We start from the raw sequence: 25,925 nt of genomic DNA on the forward strand, positions 1-25,925 counted from the left end.
GGTGAGGTACGAAAAGATTTGCACATGAAAAGTAACCGGCGGTGGAAAAAACTTGGGCTCATTTGTGCCAGTATAGTACTTTTTTAGTAGGATGATTTGATGATTGTTTCAGTCACGATGGAAATGAAAGGGAAAGAGATGCCAGCTCAGCAAACTCTCACGAAAATTATATGAAACAAACATGCCCTCAGAAAAGGAGTTGAGTTCAAAGGAGCGGTTAAGTGACATGGCTAAGTGCCATAGCCAATCACATGCCAGCATTGCATGGGGCCCATAATTTTAGAGTGCATGCCCTAGACATGTCACATAGCGCTCCCTGGATCCCTGTTCTTTTTTCACCCACAGAATGTGGGAAAAAGATGGCTGTCATATGAAAATGGGCCTCTTTCCTATGGACGCTGAAATGACGAAACCCTTGGCGGGAGGCCACATTTTTTATGCAAAATATTTGTGATTCCTACCCATAGTGACAAAAGTTTAAAATGGCAAAATATCGACAGTAAAAAAAACAAATATGATTTTGAAAATTTTCATAGATCTCTCATTTTTTTGGCAAAATCTTTGCAATAAAAAATAAATATATATATATATATATATATAATAATTTTTATAGGAAAATATAAATAAAACACATTTAAAAATAAAAAACTTGAGGGTTTTCACAATAAATATATGCTAAATACGTAAATATCACGATATTTGTCACGGTTTGAAAATCTCACCAGAAATTGCCGTTTTAAACTTTCAGGCAATTTCTCACGATATTTATCACAGAGTTCCTACCTCACTGAACCTGCGGGTGGGGTTGTTTCGCATGAAACCACTTTTCCGCAGCACAGCGTGTAAGAACACACCCTAAAGCATCAAATCCTAAGAGAATGAAGCTGAATTTTGAGTATGAAGTGAAAATACTCTGATATCATCCATATCATATATCCAAGCCCGTATTTACCTATAATGAAGTCATCTATTCATTGTTTGATAGCTAGATACCTGAACTTAACTTTGCATGTCTTCAGCATATTCCACAGAACTTTTCAGATGAATATTTGCCTAACGAAGCATGCGACATGAAACTTCAGAATCCTGAAGGTAAGGAATGGCATGTTAGGTATGTCAGTTCTTCGAAAAAGGGCTCAATAAGGGGTGGCTGGTGCACCTTCTGCACTGCAAATAACTTGGAGGAGATATTTGTGTTTTTGAGCTTATTGAAAAGAAGAAATTTATGATCCACTTGCAACCCAAAAGTTGAGCTTTTCCTCCAATCTTTGCATCAATGAGGAAAGCACATGGATCTCTTAATCTGTCTACTGCATATATGTATTTATGATATTGCTGATGAAGTTTAGCATGTACCCTTGAAGTATGATATAGCACAGGTGTCATTCTACACACTTCAAAAATACTGTAACCTACAAATTACGTAAATATTTAAGGTCATTAGTGCCTTGACAGTGATCTTCACGTTGGCATTTTCGGTACCGTGAATGCTGCAATATGGATATCTTCATAGCTGTTGAAAGCTTTAGCTTTTTTTTCCCAAAGCTACTGTAAAGATCTGTATATGCATGCAGATCTTACATGAACATTCATTCGTTTTGACTTCATCATGTGAATGTGTTAATGGTGAAAGGTGTGTGATTGATGTGCATTTCTATGCCTTCAATCTTGATCCTAAGGATGCATGTAAAGGCAAAGGGACAACTGTGATTCAGAGTTCCATTTCTGAAAAGCAGACAATGGCTTTTTGATACCATCTAGAAGAGAAAAAGTATGGAGAGTAGAAAGAGACTTCCATGAGAAAGATGCCTTTTCTCCTAATCTAAACATGCCCTTCAATTTAAGGCTTGTTAAAAATTTGATATGCTTGGATTTTGAAACAGTAAATCACATTTTTCAAGACCTTAAAAACGCTGTAAAGCAGCTCAACCGAAGCCTCATCTAATCCAACACATGTCAGAACTGAAACTCCTGAAAGCTGCTGTAATATAGCTTCAAGGCCAGCCAAATTGGATGCACTGTAAAATCTTTTGTCACTAATCTGAAGATGCATCAGAATCAGCATCAGATTCTAAATGGGAATGCAGTGACCGGATTCTGTTTAAGTTGGCTTCGAGTGGTGGAAGATCATCATCACTCGAACATTGTCTCTCTGTGGATTGTGCATCCTCTGTTGGCTGCCGTTCCTTCATGTCACTCCTTTCACTTTGAAATACTTCTGGCCTAGATGGATGGGGATACAAAAAACGAGTGCAGAGGTCAACACTAGTTAAATGAAACATGAAAAAGAGAGAGTTCATGCAATGACATTATTGTAAAGATGTTTGTTGACAGTGTAACTGGTTTGCAAGCCATGCTTATTCTTCAAATGAAGCCAAATAATGGCTGCTAGAAAGTTGACAAAATGGAAAACAGCTTGATAAGAAGCCTATTTTCTTCTCTCATCATGAAGCAAAAAATATCTCAACCAATCAAGTTGGTCTTAGAATCAAAATCACAATATTCAAGTAAGGTTAAAGACCTAAACATAGCTTGACAAAAAAGGTGATAAAAAGTTCTATAGTACCAAGTCCTTGTATAAATTGAAAGAAGGAAATTCAAACTACATAAATATTTGTTAAGAATCCAACCCAAGCTCATTGAAACATATCCAGATTTAAACCCATCGGAACACTACATCAACTATGAGAATCTTGGAACTTTGCTCGAAAGCTCCAATGCATCATAACCAATATATATATATATATATATATATATATATATATATATATATATATATATATAAAAGATTGAAGCTAACATCAAACGAAGGTGGAACATTCACACTTCACAATATCCAACAAAAAGATAAAAAAAAGTACATAATCTTTAGATAAGACAAAAACATAGAGAAAATAAAAAATTCTAGTGACTCACTTGCACAAATGCTTTGCTGATCCAATTAATATTACCTAGAGAAAGCTAAAAAAATTCTCCCACCACAATTTTTCTTGATGTGTTTGCCTACTCAACAGAATGACAATTACAATAATCATGACCTATGGTACCCTGGTACCCGGACACTCCATTTTTCCCTCCGTACCCATGTTGACACACGTATCCCCATGTCGACATGCGCCGACACCCAGACACCATTTTACCCTCTGTAGATACAAGTTTGCATTCAATTTATAATTTATAATTTATAATTTATAATTTATAATTTATAATTTATAATTTATAATTTATAATTTATAATTTATAATTTATAATTTATAATTTATAATTTATAATTTATAATTTATAATTTATAATTTATAATTTATAATTTATAATTTATAATTTATAATTTATAATTTATAATTTATAATTTATAATTTATAATTTATAATTTATAATTTATAATTTATAATTTATAATTTATAATTTATACAACAACAACAACAACTACGCCTTCATCCCAAAACAATTGGGGTCAGCGATATGAACCAAAAAAGAAATTCATTTTGGGTCTTCCACATGAATCCTTTTCCTCCAATCATTTCTATCCAACGCCATGTCCTCGGTGAGGTTCAAAGCATTATAATTTATAATTTATAATTATATTTTCAGTTTATAACTTCATATTTTCAGTATATAATATATCTTTTAGATATAGCATAAATATTTAGATTATATTCAGTTTATTTTGTATTTATGTGATATTTAATACATATAGCCGTGTCCCCATACCCACATTTTTTGGAATTTTCGTGCCGTACCCTCCGTACCCACACTCGTAGCACAAATGCTTTGCTGATCAAATTAATATTACCAAGAGAAAGCTAAACATTCTCCCACCACATTTTTCCTTTATGTGTTTGCCTACTCAACAGAATGACAATTAGAATAATCATGACACACTAATTGTGGAAGGGGTCTGCCCAACCCCAGCCTTCGTATCCCAAACACCACCCCAACATTTCAAGTTTTATCATTCGATGTTTATATATGGTGATATAGAATTTCCGTTCAAGAGTTTGCATTTGAGACGATATTCATGTTTCATTGCTTTAGGTTAAGAATTTATGCGTGTGTATGGCTGTCCCATATCCAAATTTTTTAGAACTACTGTGTCGCACCAATCATATCCACATTGTATCCCATTCCCACATTTGTATCCATCTTTTGTTGGCTGCTGCACCGGCACCGGGTGGTTCACCATAACCGAACCCAGGTCTGCTTTTGCACCCAGGCCGGGGTTCAGCAGAATCAGAATCGAACCCAAGCCTCTTATGAGGAATAGCAATTGTAGATTGTTAATTTGATTTATTGCATGAATTTACGAAAGATGAATTGATGATATGATATTGTTTTTATTTCATTAGTGTTAACTTAAAACAGTTAATATATATATATATATATATATATATATATATATATATATATATATATATATATATATATATATATATATATATATATATTGTAATGAAAAGAGGCGGAAGCACCAATAGGGCAAAAAGTCACTCTTTAAGAGTGACTACTAGAGCCAAGAACACAAACACCAAGTGTGCACACACAAAACTCTCAAATATAGAAAATGACTTAAAGTCATAAGTTGAATTTATTGAAGAAAGGAAGAGAAGGGTGTAAAAACCCATGCATACAAGAGGAGAATACCTCCTCTATTTATAGAGGAGGGAGGCTCTTAAAAGGAACCACAAGGGGGCTCCCTTGTAGTCGTTGGGAGCCCCAATGGTCAGAAATCTGACCGTTGGAGCCCCAACGACTACAAGTGTGGGGCCCCTTGTGGTCATTACAAAAGGGAAAAAATAAAAGAAAAAAAGGTAAAAGAAAAAAGTAAAAAAGTAAAAAAGAAAAATAGAAAATTACATTGGTGGTTTTACAATAATACCCTTATCGGGTATTTCACTAAAGAAGAAATAGTATATATACATATATGTATATATATACTTATATATATACGGATGTATATATATATAAGTATATGTATATATATATATATATATATATATATATATATATTTTAACACGCCCCCTCAAACTTTACGGGGAGAAGACCGAAAGTTTGCTAAGGAGGAACATAAATCGTGGAGTTGGAAGCGCCTTGGTGAAGAAGTCAGCCAGTTGATACTCTGAAGTGACATATGGCAATGTGATGGTCCCTTTGAGATATTCGTCTCGAACATAATGGCAATCCATTTCGATATGCTTGGTCCGCTCATGAAAGGTGTGATTGCTGGCAATGTATATCGCACTCTTGTTATCACAACAGAGCTTGGTGGGAGTGGAAATGGGAACGCCCATGTCACCAAGAAGACTTCTGAGCCATACAATTTTCATAGTTGTCATCGCCATAGCCCGATATTCAGCTTCAGTAGATGATAAAGACACCTTCTGCTGCTTCTTGCATCTCCACGAGATGAGTACAAAGACCCTTAATTGAGATTCGATCATTGGGATTTCCTCCCCAGTTAGCATCAGTAAAAGCAGTCAATTCAAGAGATGAGGAAGAGGATAAGAAGAGTCCCTTGGAGATGGTATTTTTGATATATCGCACAATTCTCATTACGGCCGCCATATGAACCGTGGTAGGTGCGTGCTGAAACTGGCTTGTTGTATGAACCACATGAACTATGTCAGGACGGGTGATGGATAGATAGGTGAGGGATCCAATTAATTGACGGTAGGGAGTTGGATCTTCAAGAAGAACACCATCTTCAAGTCTTAGTTTCGCATTGATAACTTCAAGAGTCTCAACTTTCTTTTCATCAGATATTCCTGATTTGGTACAAATTTCTGCAGCTAACTTCATTTGAGATAAGATGTATCCTCGTGCAGAATAAGCCACTTCAATTCCTAAAAAATATCTCAAATAACCAAGGTCAGACATATCAAAAGTATCTTTTAGCATAGACTTAACATCATTTACTCCCTTTTTGTCATTCCCAGTGATGATCATATCATCAACATACAGCAGAAGCATAATCATGGAGTCACCTGTCCTTTTAACAAAAAGAGCAGTGTCAGTATAGCAAGAAGAAAAACCTAAATTGATTAATACATTACTAAACCTGTCATACCAAGCTTTAGGAGCTTGCTTAAGTCCATATAAAGCCTTTTTTAATTTTAAAACTTTTTCATTTAAATTCATACCTGGAGGTGGTTCCATATAAACTTCTTCATTTAAATTACCATTCAAGAAAGCATTTTTAACATCAAGTTGAAAGATTGACCATTTTTTAACAGAAGCTATAGCAATAAGGGCTCGAACACTAGTCATTCGAGCAACTGGGGCAAAAGTTGCATCATAGTCTACCCCATACTCTTGGGCATATCCTTTGGCTATTAACCTAGCCTTATATTTTTCTAATGAACCATCACTCTTAGTTTTTACTTTAAACATTCATCTACATCCAATGGGTTTCTTGCCATTGGGAGGATCAATGATTTCCCAAGTTTGCGCCTTTTTAAGGGCATTAAGTTCAAGCTCCATAGCTTCATTCCAATGAGCATATTGTTTAGCATCATTGTAATGAGATGGTTCATGAAAGGAGTGAAGAGCAAGTAGACATGCTCGATAATTAGGAGAAAAAGAGTCATAAGAAACAAATCTATTTGGTATCTTGGGAATGCGATTTGATCTTCTTTGAGAGGTTTCTTCTATCGACTCACTTTGAGAAAATCTTTCAAGGGCACAAGGAGGATTTCTTTCATTCCTTCTAGAGTAGACTTGTATTTGTCTTGAAGCATTTTCTTCTAAGTTTTGATCATTATTTGAATGTTCAACAAGATCTTCATTAAGAGGTTCACTAGGATCTATGTCACACGGACTCGGCTAGGGAGGTGCCGCACCCGAGTCGACACGCCCCGACACGGGTGCGGACACGGACACGGCCTGGACTCGGTCAACGCCGAGTCGGACTCGGTCAACGAGTCCAGGCCGAGTCCGTCTTAATTTTGGACTCGGTCAACATTGACCGAGTCCAAAAATGTCCATTTTTAGTACAAAAAATAAAAAAAAAGGATCTTTTTATATATTTTTTAAAAATATATATATATAGCATGAGTCTTAAACATTAGGCCCAGAAAAAAAAAATTATTCTTAAATATTATCATTTAATTCTCTCTCTCAATCTTAAAAGCTAATAAATTCTCATCCACGAGTACCAACACTTTTCATCCACCAAGTTCTCTCTCTTATAAAAGCTAATAAATTCTCATCCACGAGTAGCAACACTTTCTCATCCATCGAGATCTCTCTCTCTCTCTCTTTTTCAAATCTAGCTTTGAAAAATTAAAAGCTTTTAATGCTTTTAATTAATGTTATGAATTTTAGCAAAAGATATTTAATGCATTTACCAGAACATGCTTTTAGTTAATGCTTTTAATTAATACCTTGATGATGTTTTATTCCCATGGTAGCTAAGACTCGGCTGAGTCAATGATAAACTCAGCCTAGTTTGGTTCTAACCCAGTTACACTACTATTTTAACTCAGTTAGTTCAGGATCTGAGACAACTTGGAAGAGTCACGAGCCGAGTCCAAAATTTATATAGACATATGCACACACTGGATATATATATATATATATATAGCCGAGTCTCCGTGTCCAAAATTTTTAAAATTGCGCCGCACCCGTGTCGCACCCGCACCCGCACCCATGTGACATAGACTAGGATCAACATGATCATCTATGATGTTTTCTTGAGGTAACAAGTCAAATAAAAAAGAATAGTCAATATTTTCATTTGGTTGATGCGAAAAACCATTTTCTTCTTCGAGGAATGTGACATCTTTTGAGATATAAAGTTTATTCTTAAGTATGTCAAAGCATCGATATCCTTTTTGTTTTTCACCATATCCCAAGAAAATACATTCAATAGCCCTAGGAGAAAGTTTATCATTTTTGCGAGTTAAAACAAAGCATTTACATCCAAAAATTCTTAATCTTTTATAATCGGGAGACATATTGTAGAGTTTTTCAAATGGAGAAAGAGATTTTTCAAAGAGGATGAAGGGATTCTATTGATGAGATATGTTGAGGTTAGAACCGCTTCGGCCCAAAAGGATTTTGGGATATTTTTTGAAATCAATAATGTTCTTGTAGTTTCTATTATGTGCCTATGCTTTCTTTCCGCAAGACCATTTTGTTGCGGAGTGTTGGGACACGAACGTTGATGACAAATTTCATTTTCTTTTAAGTAACTTTGAAAATCATTAGACATATATTCACCTCCCGAATCAGACCTAAGAATAGATAGATTTCCCAAAAATTGATTTTTAACCATTGCATGAAATTCTTTAAAGAAAGAGAGGACTTCGGATTTGCGATTTAGGAAGTATATCCACGTAAATCTAGTGAAGTCATCAATAAAGACCACATAATACGAAAAACCTCCTTTAGACAAAATTGGGGAAGGTCCCCACACATCGGAATGAACAAGTTCAAATGGCCGAGTGGTAAAGTAACTTCTTTGAGGAAACGGAGTAGCTTTAGATTTCCCAAAAATGCAATCTTTACAAGTATTGTTCAAAAAAGGGAAAAGAGACATTTTTACAAAATTTGGATGACCAAGTCTCTCATGCCAAATTTCAATACTTTTGTCTTTAACAAGATTGCAAGATGACTTAGATGGAAGCGTCAAAAAGTCCATAAAATAGAGATCACCCCTTCTATGGCCTTGCCCAATCAGCTTCCTTGACTGGAGATCTTACACGGTGCAATCTTTAGGTGAGAAAGAGACTTGGCATCCATGGTCGGTGATTTGGGAAACGGAAAAAAAATTTAAATTAATTTTTGGAACGACTCCTACTTTAGGAATGAAAAAGTTTTGAGAATTTTTGAAGTCAAGTGTTCCAATACTTTCAATTTTCAATGACGTTCCATCGGCCGTTGAAACATAGGAGGACATGGGTTCGGAAAAAACATTTGAAAGAGAGTTTTTATGAGATGTCATATGAAAAGAAGCACCAGAGTCTAGTATCCACATACCTGGAGGTGATGAAGAGTAGGCGATGGCGGCTCCGGATGTTAAAGGAGAAGACTTGAGAAGGTGTTGGAGAACTTCGGAGATATGATTAAGAGTTTCTTTGATATCCCCTTCTTTGGTACTTTCTTCCTTCTTTGGAGAACTTTCTCCAACCGCGGCAACCTTTCCTTTAAGCTTTGGACAAACCGGTCTAATGTGCCCCGATTCATTACAATAGTGACATATAATTCCCTTTCTAGGCCCATTGTTATTTTTGTTAAAGTGGGGAGGTCTATATGCTTTAACATTTGATCCGGGCCTATTAACGGCCAAACCTTCATCACTCCTAATGCTCAAGCCAAGTCGAGTTTCTTCTTGACAAATCTCGGCAAGGGCATCTTCAATAGGTAGGGCTTTGCTTCTATGGAGAAGAGATGCCCTTACTTGTTCAAATTCTGGGCAAAGTCCATGAAGGAATTGAAAAAAGTGTTCCTTTTCAATTTGTTCTCTTCTTAGTTCAATATCTTGTGGAGCAACCCATTTAGGCTCAAGAAGGGCAAGCTCATCCCAAAGAGGGGTTAGAGAGCTAAAATAGTCCCGAACACTCATATCCATTTGTTTGGTGGAACGAATTTTTTCTTGACAAAAAAATTGCCGAGCAAGATCCTTTTGGGTATACATACCCTTAAGGAAAAACCAAGCCTCATTGGCTCTTCTAAATTTGGCAATATTAGCACAATTTTTTAGGTCTACATTGTTCATAAACCATGCCAAAATTTTGGCATGGTTACTTTCCCAATCCTCAATTTTGGATTGATGTTCATTAATGGCTTTGATGCGTTCATCGCCATCTAAAGCTTTTTCAACTTCATTTTCAATTTTGGTAAGAACAAGAGAGGGTTCGGGAGTAGTTCCCATAACAAAGCCCCAAAGTTTCTTACCTCTTAGATGATTTTCCATAGCGGAGGCCCACATGAGATAGTTGGACCCATTTAGCTTGAAAGAAAGCTCCACTTTAGAGTCACGTTCCATCGGCACCAAATATACTTCCTTTCTTCAAAACTTTGAGAGGCACGCGTTCCAAGATGACAAAGGAAAAGCCCAATCACCAACCGAGCTCTGATACCATGTAATGAAAAGAGGCGGAAGCACCAATAGGGCAAAAAGTCACTCTTTAAGAGTGACTACTAGAGCCAAGAACACAAACACCAAGTGTGCACACACAAAACTCTCAAATATAGAAAATGACTTAAAGTCATAAGTTGGATTTATTGAAGAAAGGAAGAGAAGGGTGTAAAAACCCATGCATACAAGAGGAGAATACCTCCTCTATTTATAGAGGAGGGAGGCTCTTAAAAGGAACCACAAGGGGGCTCCCTTGTAGTCGTTGGGAGCCCCAACGGTCAGAAATCTGACCGTTCGAGCCCCAACGACTACAAGTGTGGGGCCCCTTGTGGTCATTACAAAAGGGAAAAAATAAAAGAAAAAAAGGTAAAAGAAAAAAGGAAAAAAGTAAAAAAGAAAAAATAGAAAAGTACATTGGTGGTTTTACAATAATACCCCTATCGGGTATTTCACTAAAGAAGAAATAGTATATATACATATATGTATATATATACTTATATATATACGGATGTATATATATATAAGTATATGTATATATATACATATTTTAACATATACATATTTTAACATATATATATATATATATGCCCTCCCCGCACCCCCACACCCAAGTGTTTTTAAAATGACACATCGCTGCACCTGCCCGCACCTATGTAACATAGATCATGATTATTCACCAATTCATAAAATTTATTCACAAATCCAATTTCAGCATTATACTCTGCCATCCAATTCATGTTTGACTGTCACCACATAAGTATTCATTAGAGTAAAGAACAATTGACTGGAGCAAACTCCATGGAGCAAACTCCATGGAGCAAACTCCATTATCATGGAGAAAACATTCATGTTCCCTAACAGAAACTTGTCGACCATGCTTGTATTGACAAACAAGAAACAGTTGAGCAATGATTCTTGACCTTGCTTGAATAAAAAGTTCAAAACATTATACATTTATCACTACTTTTGCCAACTCAGAAAAAATAAGTACAAAAGATAAAGCACTTCTTTAAACTTTACAGTAAATGGAATGAAAAAAACATAGCATAGAGATGAACACGAAAAATAAAATATAGATATAAATTGGGATTACCATTCAGGTGATCTTTGAAGAGCTCGAACTTGCTCGTAGAAGAGGACTTGTGAGACAATACATGCAACTTTGTGGCCTAACTCAAGTGCCTTCTCCATTCCACTTCTATCAACAATTACAAAGCTTCCTGTAAGTGATAGTTTGATGATTATTCTATGGAATCCCACCATCCATTTTAGTTTTAGTTTGACACAACACAAAAAACCTCCTAATTTTAATAAGTTAACACCATTATCTAGCATGGAATGCCAGACAAGCAAATTTAAGTTGTATCTTTTTTATTTCTTATCCCATCATCAAATTGAAGTTTCTCAAAACTGGAAAGTATCATAAAGAAAAATGGCTACATCTGAAAACAAAGAATGTTCACATTGCCATTTCAAGAGAATAGGATGTTGCATGTAAATTATATCCAGATTCCTCAAAAAGCAGCTTAAACAATGCCTAGATCTTGTGTGTTCTCTTGGATGTTTATAAAAAAAAATGGTTTCTAAGATTATTCCACTATGCATAGGAAGAGTCACTGCAATATTTTCATGAGCTTGGACATGAGTATGCAGACGTATTACATAATTACTGGTACCAACATGTGTAGTCACCAAAAGGGTACCTTGTTTTATCCAAATGCTCTTCTGGAACTTTGCCGGAAACAGTGCCAGTGATTTCTCCCGTTTGGCATCCATCACCTAAACACCAAAGAAGGAAACCTGAAACCATCTTTACATGTGGGGATTTAGCCACGGTGGTCATACAGAAATCGCAATCTACCAATCCGATAAGAAAAGGAACACCCCAAGATCGAAGAAAGAAGAAGAAAAAAGCACTCGATCCTAATCGAAAACAAAATACTATAAAAGGGAATGAGGGGAGAGCTTAAAGACTGAGACGACCTCGATGATGTTGGAGCCTCGGAGGGACACCACTTTCATTATAGACTGACCCTCTCCAAGGGCAGGGAGATCTTCCTCCATAGCCCTCTTCATATTCTTCCTGCCACCCTTCATCCCGCCTTCGGATTTCTCTAGCGCCGTTGCAGAGTGAGAAACTACGGTAGAGCAGAGAGTCCCAATGCAAGGAACAAAGTTGATGGCGGTCTACCGCTACGGATGAGAGTCGCAAAATACTGCACTAGAATGCCCTTTGAAGTTTGAACGCCGGCTACCTGCAATCCAAGTACGCCGAAGACTCTCTCTCTCTCTTTCTCACAATACAGGCCGAACCAGGTATACGATGAAAGAATTTTGATGGAAATGGATTTCAATTCCGCGAATCCAAACACACCCCTGCAAACTAGAGTACAGTCCGGATATTCCGAACGAATATGAATAGGGATGTCAATGGATCGGATTTTATCCCATATCTGACTGAATCCAGCTCCATTTAGTAGGATTTCGTAAGCCTAAAGGGTATCCGATTATAATCGGATGGGATATGATTTTTATTTTTTGCTACCAAATTCGACAAACATCCAGATTCGATAGATATCTGAATCAGATTATATGTAAAAAACCAGATATGGTATGAGCTTTTCACCATTCGAATCCGTTTAGCCAACATCCGATTGGTCAAATCTGGTATTGGCCACGTCCGATATGAATACAAGCCATTACATCCCTAATTCTGAATCAGACGAAGGAGAATTGTATCAAGATCCGAATTTTATATGGTAATACTGAATGCAGTAAAGAAAGCTTGGGAAATAATGGTTTTTAAATAAAAAATACATATAGGATGGGTTTGATCTGGATTTAAGTCTCGTTAAAAAAAAATCATCCAAATCAGGCAAAGTCCAACCCGATATACATTTGTCGAATCTTATTTTAAGATTCAGATCCGAGAATAAGGTGTCTAATTGGGATTAAAGAACTGATCGGACCCATTTCATTTGCAACGGTAGTTTCTGTTGCCCCAGATGATCACTTTGCACATGGCACATAAGTCCAACCACATTTCAGGATCTGTTTGGAATCTAGGAACTGGGATAGGAGTTAATGTATTTGGCAAAAAGTTGGTCAAACTACCATCTGGTGGCTGTTTGGAAAGTTGATGCATTTGGGATGGGAAGTGGCATTGTATTTACACCTGAAATGCCACTTCCCATCCCAGCTACTAGTTTCCAAACATGGCCTAGTTCTGTGTGTCCTCATTCCTCAGTCAGGATAAGTGCAGACAATTTTTGTACTATGTCTCACAATGGACTTTCCAAATCCATCTACACTCGTGTGCTTCAAAGGCTTTTAGAAGATTCCACTAACTATATAATGTACCCATTTTCTTGGATCATGTTGCATCTATACATCATGCTTGAGTTCAGCTTGGGGGCTAGGACTCACTGACCTGATCCTATACATCACTAACAAGCCCCAATAAATTTGGTGTTTAGCACAAATGATCATGGTCAAACCTTGAGCTTGTTAACCTGGTCTTTAGGTAGACCTGGAGCCCCTGTTCAAGTTAGGAGATCCAATAGGCTAGGTTCTCCTCGAGCTGAAGCCAACCCAAGATTTGGTTTGTGACTATCCACAACTATAAGCATCTCCTAGCTTGATGTTCAGGTTGCACTGTCATAACAAAGGGTCTTGGGTTCGAATCCCATGGGCGTTATCCCCCAACTTGCCTATCCACCAAAAAAACCTACAAGCAATTTCAAACATCCATTGTTGAGATGGTGGCTTGCAGTTACATAAAAAGATCCAATGGCAAACTATGCCCAACGGGCTGGAAGGGAGTACTTCTGAAGCTAGGGTCACCTCTTGTCCTGTAACAGGACGTCTAAACCAAAACGGTGGTTTCTCCCAAATATCAAACAGAGAAAAAAAAAGCACCAACTCTCACTCAAGGGAAGTCCCTTGCCTTTGAAAGGGCCGTTTTGGAGGGAAAGTGCTTCTCCATGGGAGAGGTATAAACCCATTTTGAAAGGAAAACTGCTTCTTTGCATATGTGGGTTCTGCCACATATTTCTCATGGGCATGTTTGTTTCATGCCTTACAGGGAGAAGGGACTTAAAACAACATGACATTGTTACTATATTACCATGATATTATCACTATATTTTTATATTTCTTATTCTGATACTTTAAACAGATTTCTTATTTTTTATTTTATTAAAAGTTTCTATATTTATTTACATTAAAAAATGCCAAAATCTATTATTTATATTTTCTTTTTTAAGAACAAGATTTTTTGAAACTTTGCCAAATTTGTAAGAAATCTTATTGTCCCGGAGCCGATCTTTCGGAATAGGACACGTGCAGTGCGAAGCTCTACCGAGTGAAAAATGCATCGAGTTTAAGAACGTGCGGCATGCGTTCACTTGATCGGTGACATGCGATAGTAGCACGACATGTGATAGGCATCAATATCATCGTTAGTGCATCGTTGTGTGGCGGCACAGACGTAGAGCGTTGTTTGGTTAAGCAGTGCTAGTGGATCACAGGATATTGTCTTTGAAGATTTGGTTAAGGACCTCTCAGCTTGCAAGAGTCTCATACGTAGCGGTTGGACGCACAAGGGTGCGTGTGGGTTAGGGCTAATTCCTTTAAAGATCACATTAAGTGATTCCAACAGAGTATGGTGACTCGGGACTAGGCGAGTAAATGTCTAGGCGCCGCCAAATGAGTCTAGGTGGTGCTCTTCGCTATAGTGTTCAATCATCAACTGGTCTTTGGACTGGAGGTCGCAAGGTCTTGTTCCTTCAGTGACAAGGTTATGCTATGTCGTGCGCATGGAGCTGCAATACGCTTCATGGCAAGCAAGGCTAAGGCAAAAGTTTGTGCTTCTTTCGAAAGTGATAACTGGTATGAGACGGCTATGCACTAAGCGGCATGAACTACATGAAATACGCATTTGAAAATACACTTGATCAACTTTTGCTAGGCAGCTGTGCACGGGGTGGTGCGCAGGGCCAATGAAAATGATTCAGCACATGGAAAGGTGTTGGTACCTGGCCTTTGGCCGTTAGGCTGACCGGCTTGGGCAGCTTGGTGCATCACGAGTTTGCAAAGCATTCTATGCCCAAGACAGAGCAATAGAAAAGCTTACGGTGGTAAGGAAGGACCGTCGCGCCGCACTGGCTTATTGGAAAAAGTAAGCCTGTGACACTTACAATGTTCCAATAAATTCCCATGGAGTGCACTTTCATGAATGCACACACGCACACCTGAGTGCACACACACACAATACAATAGACGGGGTCTATATGATGAATCCAGTAGCATCCAAAAGCCTATCTAAGTTCAACCTGTTTACATGCATTATCAAAAAGCAACAACCTACGTTCAACCTGTTTACATGCATTCTCCAAAAGCAACTGGCTTTGCCCATGAAGTTTCACCAAAACTCAACTAGTCAAATGCAGATCTAACGACATCATGTTCACTTGAATCTGTGACATAATCTGGAGCAGACTAAACCAACCATAGCCACAGCTCTGTTTTCAGCTCAACAGAGAACCTAAAATTTACAATGCAGGGATACACCTAAGCATAAAACAGCTATACAAACAAAACCAACACCATTACATAGTTCAGATTCATCTATGTAACATATATCATGGGACTAGCTTTGCACCTTGAGATTTCTTTATCATATCCTCATCATCGTAGAAAATATGAACACGGAATTTTTTCTTCTCTTTGATAAGCTCAAATATGCAGACATCTCCATTTTTCAAGCTATTGTCATTAGCAAATTTCCTCCATCCTGAGCTGAACCCACCAGATCCACCAGATTCTGGTGCGCTGATGTATCGGACAGGATAATACCGACCAATGGGATCAGAAAGAGTCAACATAAAGGATTTTCTGCCTAAATGTTCTTTGGCGAAGGCCAAGGGAATATTCTGTAATACAACAAGCAAAGATTGTATCAGGATGATGGCAGACATTGGCTTGACAAGTTTAATCAAGCATGAATGTGCTTCAGAAATAAACAAAAAGAGCATTTAAATTACTGTAAGACTGGTTCAGTTGCAAAGGTGGATCACCAATCAATTTGAAGAGTGCAATTCTAGGTGGATGCTTGAATAGAAGTTGGCAAAACATGGCCCAGCAGGAAGATTAATATGTGTAGAAAAGGCAAACAAAAAATATTTCAGAGGAATGTTTGATCAAGTTCAATTATCAGAAGGATAAAAACAACTTACATCCATCACCTCAAGACAGTGAAGCAAAACAAGACACAGGGGAGTGAGCAGTACAGATCAACCACAACAAGAAGCTCACCCATGTCGTGAAGATAATACGGAAACAATGAAACTTGAGAAGGAAAAAACCATGTTTTTCTGATAATGAAAAACTGAGAAAGCAACACCAGAGAGGATTAATTTAAGAAGTTCAAGGTGGCTTCTAAGAAATAAGTAAAACCTATCATAACTTGCTAGAAAATTTGCAAAAGGCAGAAGTAACTAAACATCCCTGTGAAAGAATGTGTCATACTTAATTGCAAAAGAGAATATTTTATCACAAGTAGTTAAATGAAAGTCAAGTTTGTAATCAAACCATAGCTCACAAGCCTGCAACACACTTGGAAACCAGTAAACTACATCAACAAGATTTTTCAGTCTGAATTGTTTTCTTCTCCTTCACTTCATCACTGGTGCTAACTGTTGGTTCAGATGACAGCTTTTCAGCATAATTTTCCAATTTGATGTGTTATTTTTTCTAGCATATGTTTTGATTACTAGGAGGACATCTTCATAGGTACAACTAGTATTTTGATTAAATTAAGATTCAGATGTTTGTGATGCAAACTCATAGATTCAGGATGCATCTTGCAATTATAGGATATTTAAGAGACTTGTAACTAGTTTTAAGTTAAAGGCATAAATGTTGCTATTTATTTTTAAGAATTTATTACAGGTATCTTGGGGTCTGTAATCGGGAGTGCAGTTTTGTAAAACTTACGTTCTTTGAAACCTTATGGATGCTAAGATTGACAAGCAAGAAATGTTATATGTATTAGTTTTGAACTATTGGGTCACAAACTGGATAATTCGATTGGCAAAAGTCAAAATCTTAGTGGAAGGGCCTCTGAGCAACGTAACAGCCACGTTGACTATGAGGAAATACATGAAAAAGCAAAAGATGAGACACCATTTTTTCTAACCAAAAGAAGAGCTCCAGCAATTCCATCATAGCCAAACTGTGAAGGCAGGTGAAGAAAATTTTGCGTCTAAGGTAGCATAAAGGTTCATGAATGATACCAATGACACGATAACGAAGCAGCAATGGAAACAATCTTGTACTTTTTAAAACAGAATCCGAATATATGGAACAGAGAGAACACATGGATATAAAAATACACGATTCCAGGATCAAGGTAAAAACGCTTAGTTATTTCTCCATACATAAGAATTGAATGTAACAGATTCAGGAAATAGACTTGATTGGATTAAAATACATTACAGGAAACACAATATTTTTTGCCAAAATCAATATAGTAATTCCCTTTATACTGAACCAAAGGAAGAGAATCTAATAAAAAAGGAAGACCTACCCACAAAGCAGAATTCGGTTAAAAAAGATTTGTTGAATTAGATAATCAGAACAGGGGAAAGAAAAACAAGATATAAACATCTGGTACTTTCAACCTCATGATTGTTCTCCCGGCTGAACACAATATGTAATCAAATGAAATTTATCCATGTTCATTAATCTGAAAACAATTCATTCTCTAAATATATTCTCCATTATAACTATACCATACAACAAATCTAAAGCAGACCAGCAATATATTTTTTTTAGAGAAAGACCAGCAATATATTTTTTTTAGAGAAAGACCAGCAATATGTTTTTCACCTAACAAGGTGAAGTAATCAATATTTCTTCATTACCCTGAATACAAATGCAGCAAAAAAAAAATAAAAGCAAGCATGCATTAGTTTCCAACAGAATTGATCCATCTGACAATGATGACACTAAATCTTACCAAAAAATAAGAACGACTCGGAACGCTCCCTCTAAAGCACCTTTTGAAATATGGATTTCTAGTCTTAAAAGAGCAAGCTGCATCCCATGATTTTGATCCAGGCTGCTCAATCACCCTGCCTTTTCTAGATTTAGAAGAGCAAACTCCAGGTGATCCGCTTGCTAGGGACACATTACTCCTTCCAACCTTTCCACGAGTCTCACCAACGGAGCAAAATCTTTTCTCACAGGCACTTGCATCAAATATCTGCACAGTAAAATTCAACTCTCCATCATACTTGAAAACCACAAAGTCCCCAGTGTGTAAGCCGTTGTCGTCGACGAATTTACTCCACCCATTTTGAAATACAAGGCGATTAGCCACCTTTTTCAACTGAACTTCCCAAAGCTTGCCTGCAGAGTTTCTCAAGATGGCATTTCCCGATTTTTCGATTTCGATGTGCTTGACGAAAGCAGGCGGAATCCGCTGCATAATGTCATTCAGAAGCCTTAACCATTGCACTAACAAACATCATACTTATCCATAAAACAAATAAGAACACAATCAATTGTTTCCTGCAAAGGAATTGCATTTCCCAAGCAGGGTGGTGGCAACCCAAAACCACCGAGAGAGAGAGAGAAGAAGTGGCAAACCAATCTACGGGAGAAGTCGTCGAACAAGACTTTGAAGAAGTGCGGCTTCTTCCTCTCGCAGTTAACGCATCTCCTCATTTTCGGGATCTTGAATTCTCTGGCAGGAACGTTTTCTATTTGCATTTTTCTTTCCCTTTTTTATCTGAATGTGGCACGGATCTGGTATGGGTCGTGTCATGATCGTCGGACACTGTATCCGAAATTTGAACGTGATCATAGCAAGTCGGGTTATGCCTGATTTGGACCCAGATCCAAATAAATCCAAACCTATCCGGATATGTTTGTTTCTTTCCTACCTAGACACGGATATTCATCACAAGCCATGAAAAGATCGGGGATAAAAAATGCTGGATCTTGGATCACCACCAAAAAGGGAACTAACCCGAACCCCAGTTTTGAAGTTCATCGTCGGGTCAACACTCCCCCAACTACAACCCACGTTTTCGAACAAACCTGTTGCATCCGAATATCCGATGTTCTCTTTAATTTTGTGTCTCTGAATCAAGATGTGAGTTAACCAGCCCCAAGTGGGCTTGGCTTAGTGGGGAAGGGTCTCCCCAGCTAGGTGGGGAGTCAAGGTTTGATGGAACGGTTGGTTCTGAGTAGTATACATGTTCTAGTTTATATATATATATATATATATATATATATATATATATATATATATATATATATATATATATATATATATGTGTGTGTGTGTGTGTGTGTGTGTGTGTACGCGAGAGCGGATGCAAAAGTTCCCATGCATGGGCGAAAGTAGTGGAAGGTAAAGAATTAAAAAGTAAAAAACAAGAGGGCGATTTTATGTGGTTCGTCTGAATGTAGCCTACGTCCACGGCTAAGGGATAACACTATATCTCTTATTGAGAATGATGAAAGGAGATACATAAATATAGTACAGTCTTGAACCCGTCAAAAGCTATTTTTGTAAAATTAAATCTTTCCTGTGACAATTTTGAATTTGTTTTTTTGAATGTTGGTATTTCTCTCTTTTTTCAATTTATTTTCAATGAAAGTGTTCTTTCTCTAGTCTTTACGGTGCTTATCATTTCTGTCATGATCATTTCTAGTTTTTCATTTTTTCTTCTTTCCATTCCTTGTATAATGTTTGCCATCTTTTCCTGCTTATTCTCTCCTGCTTTTCATATTCAAGATTTTCACGGCCTTTCGTGCTAAACTTGCCTTGCATTTACCATTCTTATCTCCTTCACTTCGAATTTCAATATGATTACTATGCAGTCTCACGTGAGTTGTCTTATAAGATTTCTTTCAGCCTTTCATTCTTCAAGTTATTGCTATTTTCAATAGAAGGGACGATGGTTTTCGGTATATCGCCGAAAGCATCTCACATTGAAATTGCGATCATGGATCGTCAAACTTTTCAACAAGAGATTATTTAAGAACAGAAGATCAGATTCTGTACAATGTGGATTGACTAATTATCACTCAACAGCCACCTGCCCGGTCAGTCGAATGAATCCCAATGAAAAATCTGATCCCCTGCTCAAGATGGACACAGGTTAATTTACTGCATCATCGAGTCGGACCTGTTCAGCAACGGAGCTCTCAGGCCTCGCAGTTAAACCGATTTAATGTATTATCTAAGGATGATTCTCAGGATGGAAGCCAATCTTCTATGGAGGGTGTACTGTTCCAAAAAGTGCCAACTTGGAGTCGGCAATGGAGATAGAGAACCCCATGTTGAAACAGACCTGTTCCAGACGTCGTGAATAAAAATGCTGCTGTGGAAAACAGCATTCAACGACAAGTGGAATTGTCTAACTGCCCACCTCTGGACGGTAGAAGGATCCTTCAGTCAGAATCATAGCCGGAAAAAAATCCGGTAGGCCTGTCACACAGGGGCAGTTGGGCAACTGCCCACCTCCGATGGAGTAGCAGTTTGGACGTGGCTCAGGTGGCTCGATTCCTCGAGAAACCTGCTGTCACCTGAAACCAAATGCCCACCTGGCACCCAGGAGGATCCAGGTCACCCTCACCTCCCAGTCGACGTCAACAGCGCCTTCAAGACCGTACCCACTAGTGCCCAGCCCCATCTGGATTTGGGTACTGACCAAATGTCCAATCATAGATGCAACTATGTAGGATCCAGTTGAATACAATAATAATGGAACTTAAGACTGTACCCACTAGGTTCCAGCCCCAGCCCAAATACAAGGAATATCAAGAAGTGTATCTCAACTATCTGTAAAGATACAGCAGGCGCAGACTACAAACAACTGACAAGCAATACCTCATACATAATTCGACATCATCTCAGTGATTATTAAATTGATCAAAGCGTGTATCTAAACTATCTGTAGAAATGCACGTCACAGTGACATAAACCAGATTAGTGAGTATCTCAACTACATGCAGAGATAAAGCAGGTGCAGACTACTAACAAGCCATAGCCTATGTTATTTGGACACTGACACGGGTGTTAGTGTCGAACATGGGAAGAAGTGTCGGACACCGCGAGTTAAAAAATTAGATACTAGGACATGGCGATATATATAAGAGATAAAACAGAAATTTAAAGAATTATGCAAACAAAACCATAAATAACTCACACAGTTCAACATCTACAAGCCAGTTTAGTGAGATTTACACCATGAGAATTCCCTTTTTAAGTTTAAAATGACCCTCATCAGTACACTACATATCATCTCAAGTTACTTGGCAACAGAAAATTTCTCCAAACTTGGCCCCTCACCAAAGAGTGCTGTGATATTGAGGAGGGTGTTGGACATTTTGGGTATGGGTTCAACCCATCAGGTGACCCGATTTAACATTATTAGTGGGTTGGTTAGTGGGGAGTTAAGAAGAGTTAATGAGTGGAGGTTACATGAATTTAGAGAGATCACATTCACTTAACAACCCCTATCTCTCATTATAAAAAAAGGGGTGGGGTTATACATATGATGAGAGTCATCAATCACCAATACCCCACACTACAAAGAAAAATGTGGCTGTCACTAACATGCTTAGCGATGGAAAGTGTCCATCACATAATCCTGGTCGCTAAAATGCGACAGAATTTATCTGTCGTCAATCTGTCGTTACTTAGCGATGGATTAGCGACAAACATGGTCTATCGCTAAATAATGACTGATTTGGTTTTGCGAAGAAATGTATTCCATCGCTAATCTGTCGCTAAAATTTAATGACAAATATGTATCAATCGCTAATGTCCATCGTCAATTTAGCGAGAGATTAGCGACGGATTAAATTCTATCACAAAATATTGGCTGATTTAAATTTATGATGGATATTAGCAACGGATACTATCTGTTGCTAATCCGTCTCAAATTTTTTTTTAAAAATATTTTTTTTTTAAATATGAATATCGAGAAAAATTTCTCGTTATACAATTTATATAACATGTGTATAAAAAATAAAGTACACATAAAAAATACATATACAAAGTAGGTGAAACAAATTTAACACAAGTTTTAAGTTAAACAAATTTAACAACTCAGTATAGTCCTTGCCAAGTTCTAATTAATTACAAGTACGTGAAACAAATTAAACAGATGAATCTAATCCTCGCCAAGATTCGGGGCATCATCCTCTTCATTGTCTCGCTTTGCCCCTTCGTCCATGCCTCCATCAGCTTCTCTACGCTGATCATCTCCAGCATCCTACAAGAGAACCAAAGTATTAGTATTGATAAACAAAATATAATGAAATAAATTATATGCATTGCACCTAGTCTAATGCAATCAAGGTAAATGGCTGAATGACACATAGACTATCAATAAAATGAAGAATAATAACAGAATTCAGATATGTGTTTTAAGTCTGACAAAACAAATTCATAGTGATTCAATTATGCAGATATGCATTATAAGATTGTCAAAAAAATGTCACAGTGATTCATGCATGGATATAATGTTTATAAGGCTGTCAAATAAATGTGTTATATATCACAATCATGCATATAAGTGTTATAACGCAGTCAAAAAACTTTTATAGTGATGAAATCGTGCCTATATGTGTTCAATCATGCATATACTAGCTTGAAATCTAACGACATGAAACAAATTACATGAATCTTTATACCTAACGGGCACCAGAGCTCATGTTGAATTCAGACAAAGTTCTTCTGTCCCGAAAAAAGTTGCACAACTCATTATGGACAAGGTTGAGAATGACTTCATGTAAAAAGTCACGCATTTTGTCCTCAAGCCGCTGACAGACACCATCCCAAGATATAGCAGGGTCAATCAAACGGTGGGAGTTGATGCTGGAAAAAGAACTTTGAGAGCTCTAGCTGCAGGAGGCAATGACTGGTGTGGTGTTCATGTTACTCCCAAACCCGAATACACGACCATTTTTGGGTTCACCGGTTGCAGTCACCCATGCTGTAAAATCAAAACGCGGATGCTGAATGGAGTCATCGCCATATCACTCTACCATCTATTGCTCGTATGATTCCTACAAAGTAATGATTATAATATAAATTAATAATCAAGAATTACAATGTTTATGATAATATAATTCATAGTAACTTGTATATTACAATGTTTATTAATACAATAAATACAGACTGATGTCGCTCTCACCTTCTCTGATACAAACTCTCTCGTGCTCTTACGTTTATGTGTTTCAACAAACGCATCCTTATAAGGCACAATGCTTCCTTTTTCTGCTTCTTGTAAGGTTAAAGGATAAAAAAATCAATTAAAAATTATGTAGAAATACTTATAAATTTGACAATATATATATTGATGAGTTACCGTTTTCTTTTGGTGGCTCCCCAAAGTCCTAGATTCACCTGTTTGTAGATGGTTATCCTCACTCAGTTTTGTGCAGCCTTTGCTGAGCAGTTTCAAAATTTATTGCTCGCCCACTTATCGCCACCTTCTGCCACACTACCCTCGCGTATTTCTCCTTATTCGCAATCGCGAAGCGATGCGAAGCCTATAAATACTTTCATAAAGTTAACACACATGATTATAATAAAAAATTAAATATAAAATACATTAGTTATGATAAACTATTACATACTATGAATGAGGACAATAATCTGTCCAATACCTCCTTTGGGTATTCTTTTCATTGAGCGGCCGGTCCTGGAAGATGCTGAAGTACTGACTTCATAATTTTTTGTATTACTTTTTGTGGCTCAAACCTCGCATTGCACATGAATTGATACACATTAACTGCTACCCTTGACACAAATGCTACTATTCATCATTGACTTATTTACACTGTAGTCTTTTGTATAGAATCGATAACCATTTATGATGTATCCGTTGTAACGTTGCACAACTTTGGTCAGACCATTTTGTAAATCACATATTTTTTATCATTAACATCACCATGGCAGACCTACAAGCATAAACAATGACTGTAAACACGACCAATTAAGTAACATATTATTGTTTATACAGAAAGAATGCATGTCATCATTCTTACCAACTTTTTCAACCATGCCACAAACTTATTTTCACGTTCTTTTTGTAATTCTGAATCAGTGAGATGGGAAAGTTCTCTCCGCAACTCCAGATCAAATCATTTGCACTTAACAAATAATTATATTATCGAACTATGTACGTAGAGAACTTAGTATAATATATTATGTATACTTACTCGATGTAGGGGTCGATCGCTGGGCAATTAAAAAGGATATAGATTTATGCTATGTCTTGTTATCGATCTTTCAAGAGTCTTGACCGACAACTATCAAAGGCGTGCCCAAGTGGTTGAAATATCGACAGTTTGTCAGCTACAGTAAATTGTTCTCCAACATTATTACGAGGTGGACAAGTGTAACATGTTGGAATGTGAGGCTCAAAGTACATAAATGAGAAATTTGAAATTTCTTCTAAAGTGTACACCTCACAAATAGAACCTTCTACTCTTGCTTTATTTTGAACCTTTTTTTTTGAGGTCAAACATGCATCTGTCAACAATATATATCTCGTAATACAATAAATTTCCAACAGCATTAGAGAGAAAAAAAAAATACCTTTCAAATGGGTACATCCACCAATATTGCATAGGACCACCAACCCTAAGTTCATATGGCAAGTGTATGATCACATGTTCTATAACGTCAAAAAATGCAGGAAGAAATATCTTCTCTAGCTGACAAATAGTAGTAACGACAGAATCCTCTAGATTCTTTACCTCAGTTACTACAACCTCCGATGCACACAATGTTTTAAAAAATTGACTCAACTCGGATAATACCCCCCATATAGGTTTGTCTAACATATCATGAAATGCTAGGGGAATCAACTGTTGCATGATAATATGACATTCATGGCTCTTCAACCCATATAATTGTTTCTCGTCTATCTTCACAGCCCGAGCAATATTAAAGACGTATCCATCTGTAAATCTCAACTGTCTCAACCACTGACATACCTGCTTTACTTGATCTGGTCCAAGCACGTACCTTGCCTTTAGTTTTAGTAGTTTGTCATTATACTCTTTGAGTTCCAATTCTGGTCTTTTACATATTACTTTTAATCCATATAGGCCTTTAAATTATCCTTCATTTTCCTTTTGACATTCATTACCGTATTGATCACATTATCAAACATATTTTTCTTCATATGCATCACATCTAAATTATGTCATATCAATAAGGTCGACAAATATGGTAGTTCCCAAAATATAGATTTCTTTGTCTAATTGTGATCTTTCCCAAATCTAAAGAAGGGCATCACACTTCGGGCATCTGTTAGTACATATGAAAAGTATCACAATCATCTTAAACTCTTTATGCCATACAACCGTGTAGGTGGACCTTTCATTTTAGTTGTGTCTGCTTTGAACACATAACTTTGTCGTCGAAACAGATGGTTGCTGGGTAAAAATCGATGGTGATAATCAAACCAACACGAATTCTTTCCATGCGTCAATCTAAAAGATTTTGTATCCTCCATGCAGTACGGACATGCCAACCTCCCATGTGTGCTTCAACCAAATAACATACCATATGCAGAGAAGTCACTAATTGTCCATAGAACAATAGTCTTTATATTGAAGTTTTGTTTTTTGTAGACATCGTATGTGAGAACACCGTCATCCCACAATATTTTCAGTTCATCAATCAATTACCTTAAATATAGATCAAGATTTTGGCCCAGAGACATAGGGCGAGGGATTAATAGAGACAAGAAAAGATTTTGACGCTTCATACACAAGCTTGGAGAAAGGTTGTATGGGGTGACAAAT

General features: G+C 37.1%; 2 protein-coding genes across 2 annotated transcripts; both read right to left on the reverse strand.

The window, feature by feature from the left end:
* Positions 1-1,999: 1,999 nt before the first annotated feature.
* Positions 2,000-12,216, reverse strand: LOC149838677 (uncharacterized). The gene is made up of 4 exons (XM_090006738.1): positions 12,063-12,216; positions 11,783-11,858; positions 11,173-11,299; positions 2,000-2,223 (listed from the first exon to the last, which is right to left on the reverse strand). Exons 1-4 carry the CDS (start codon positions 12,174-12,176, stop codon positions 2,037-2,039), a joined length of 504 nt encoding a protein of 167 aa, XP_089862864.1. The 5' UTR covers positions 12,177-12,216; the 3' UTR covers positions 2,000-2,036.
* A 3,505-nt stretch (positions 12,217-15,721) lies between these two features.
* Positions 15,722-20,788, reverse strand: LOC149838678 (putative B3 domain-containing protein Os03g0621600). Its single transcript, XM_090008295.1, has 3 exons — positions 20,682-20,788; positions 18,244-18,586; positions 15,722-16,012 (listed from the first exon to the last, which is right to left on the reverse strand). Exons 1-3 carry the CDS (start codon positions 20,786-20,788, stop codon positions 15,722-15,724), a joined length of 741 nt encoding a protein of 246 aa, XP_089864421.1.
* Positions 20,789-25,925: the final 5,137 nt, after the last annotated feature.

Source organism: Nuphar pumila, chromosome 5 (assembly GCF_984573655.1).
Source record: "Nuphar pumila chromosome 5, dmNupPumi1.hap1.1, whole genome shotgun sequence".
NCBI lineage: Eukaryota > Viridiplantae > Streptophyta > Magnoliopsida > Nymphaeales > Nymphaeaceae > Nuphar > Nuphar pumila.

Excerpts from the sequence above, each read along its gene's own strand:
- LOC149838677 (XM_090006738.1), bottom strand. The coding sequence starts at position 12,176 with ATGAAGGGTGGCAGGAAGAATATGAAGAGGGCTATGGAGGAAGATCTC. Across the intron at positions 11,859-12,062 it reads GAGGCTCCAACATCATCGAG|GTGATGGATGCCAAACGGGA; the intron begins GTCGTCTCAGTC and ends TTTGGTGTTTAG. Across the intron at positions 11,300-11,782 it reads GAGCATTTGGATAAAACAAG|GAAGCTTTGTAATTGTTGAT; the intron begins GTACCCTTTTGG and ends TATCACTTACAG.
- LOC149838678 (XM_090008295.1), bottom strand. The coding sequence starts at position 20,788 with ATGGGGCTGGGCACTAGTGGGTACGGTCTTGAAGGCGCTGTTGACGTC. Across the intron at positions 18,587-20,681 it reads AGGTGGGCATTTGGTTTCAG|GCTTCTGAATGACATTATGC; the intron begins GTGACAGCAGGT and ends GCAATGGTTAAG. Across the intron at positions 16,013-18,243 it reads TAGCAAGCGGATCACCTGGA|AATATTCCCTTGGCCTTCGC; the intron begins GTTTGCTCTTCT and ends GTTGTATTACAG.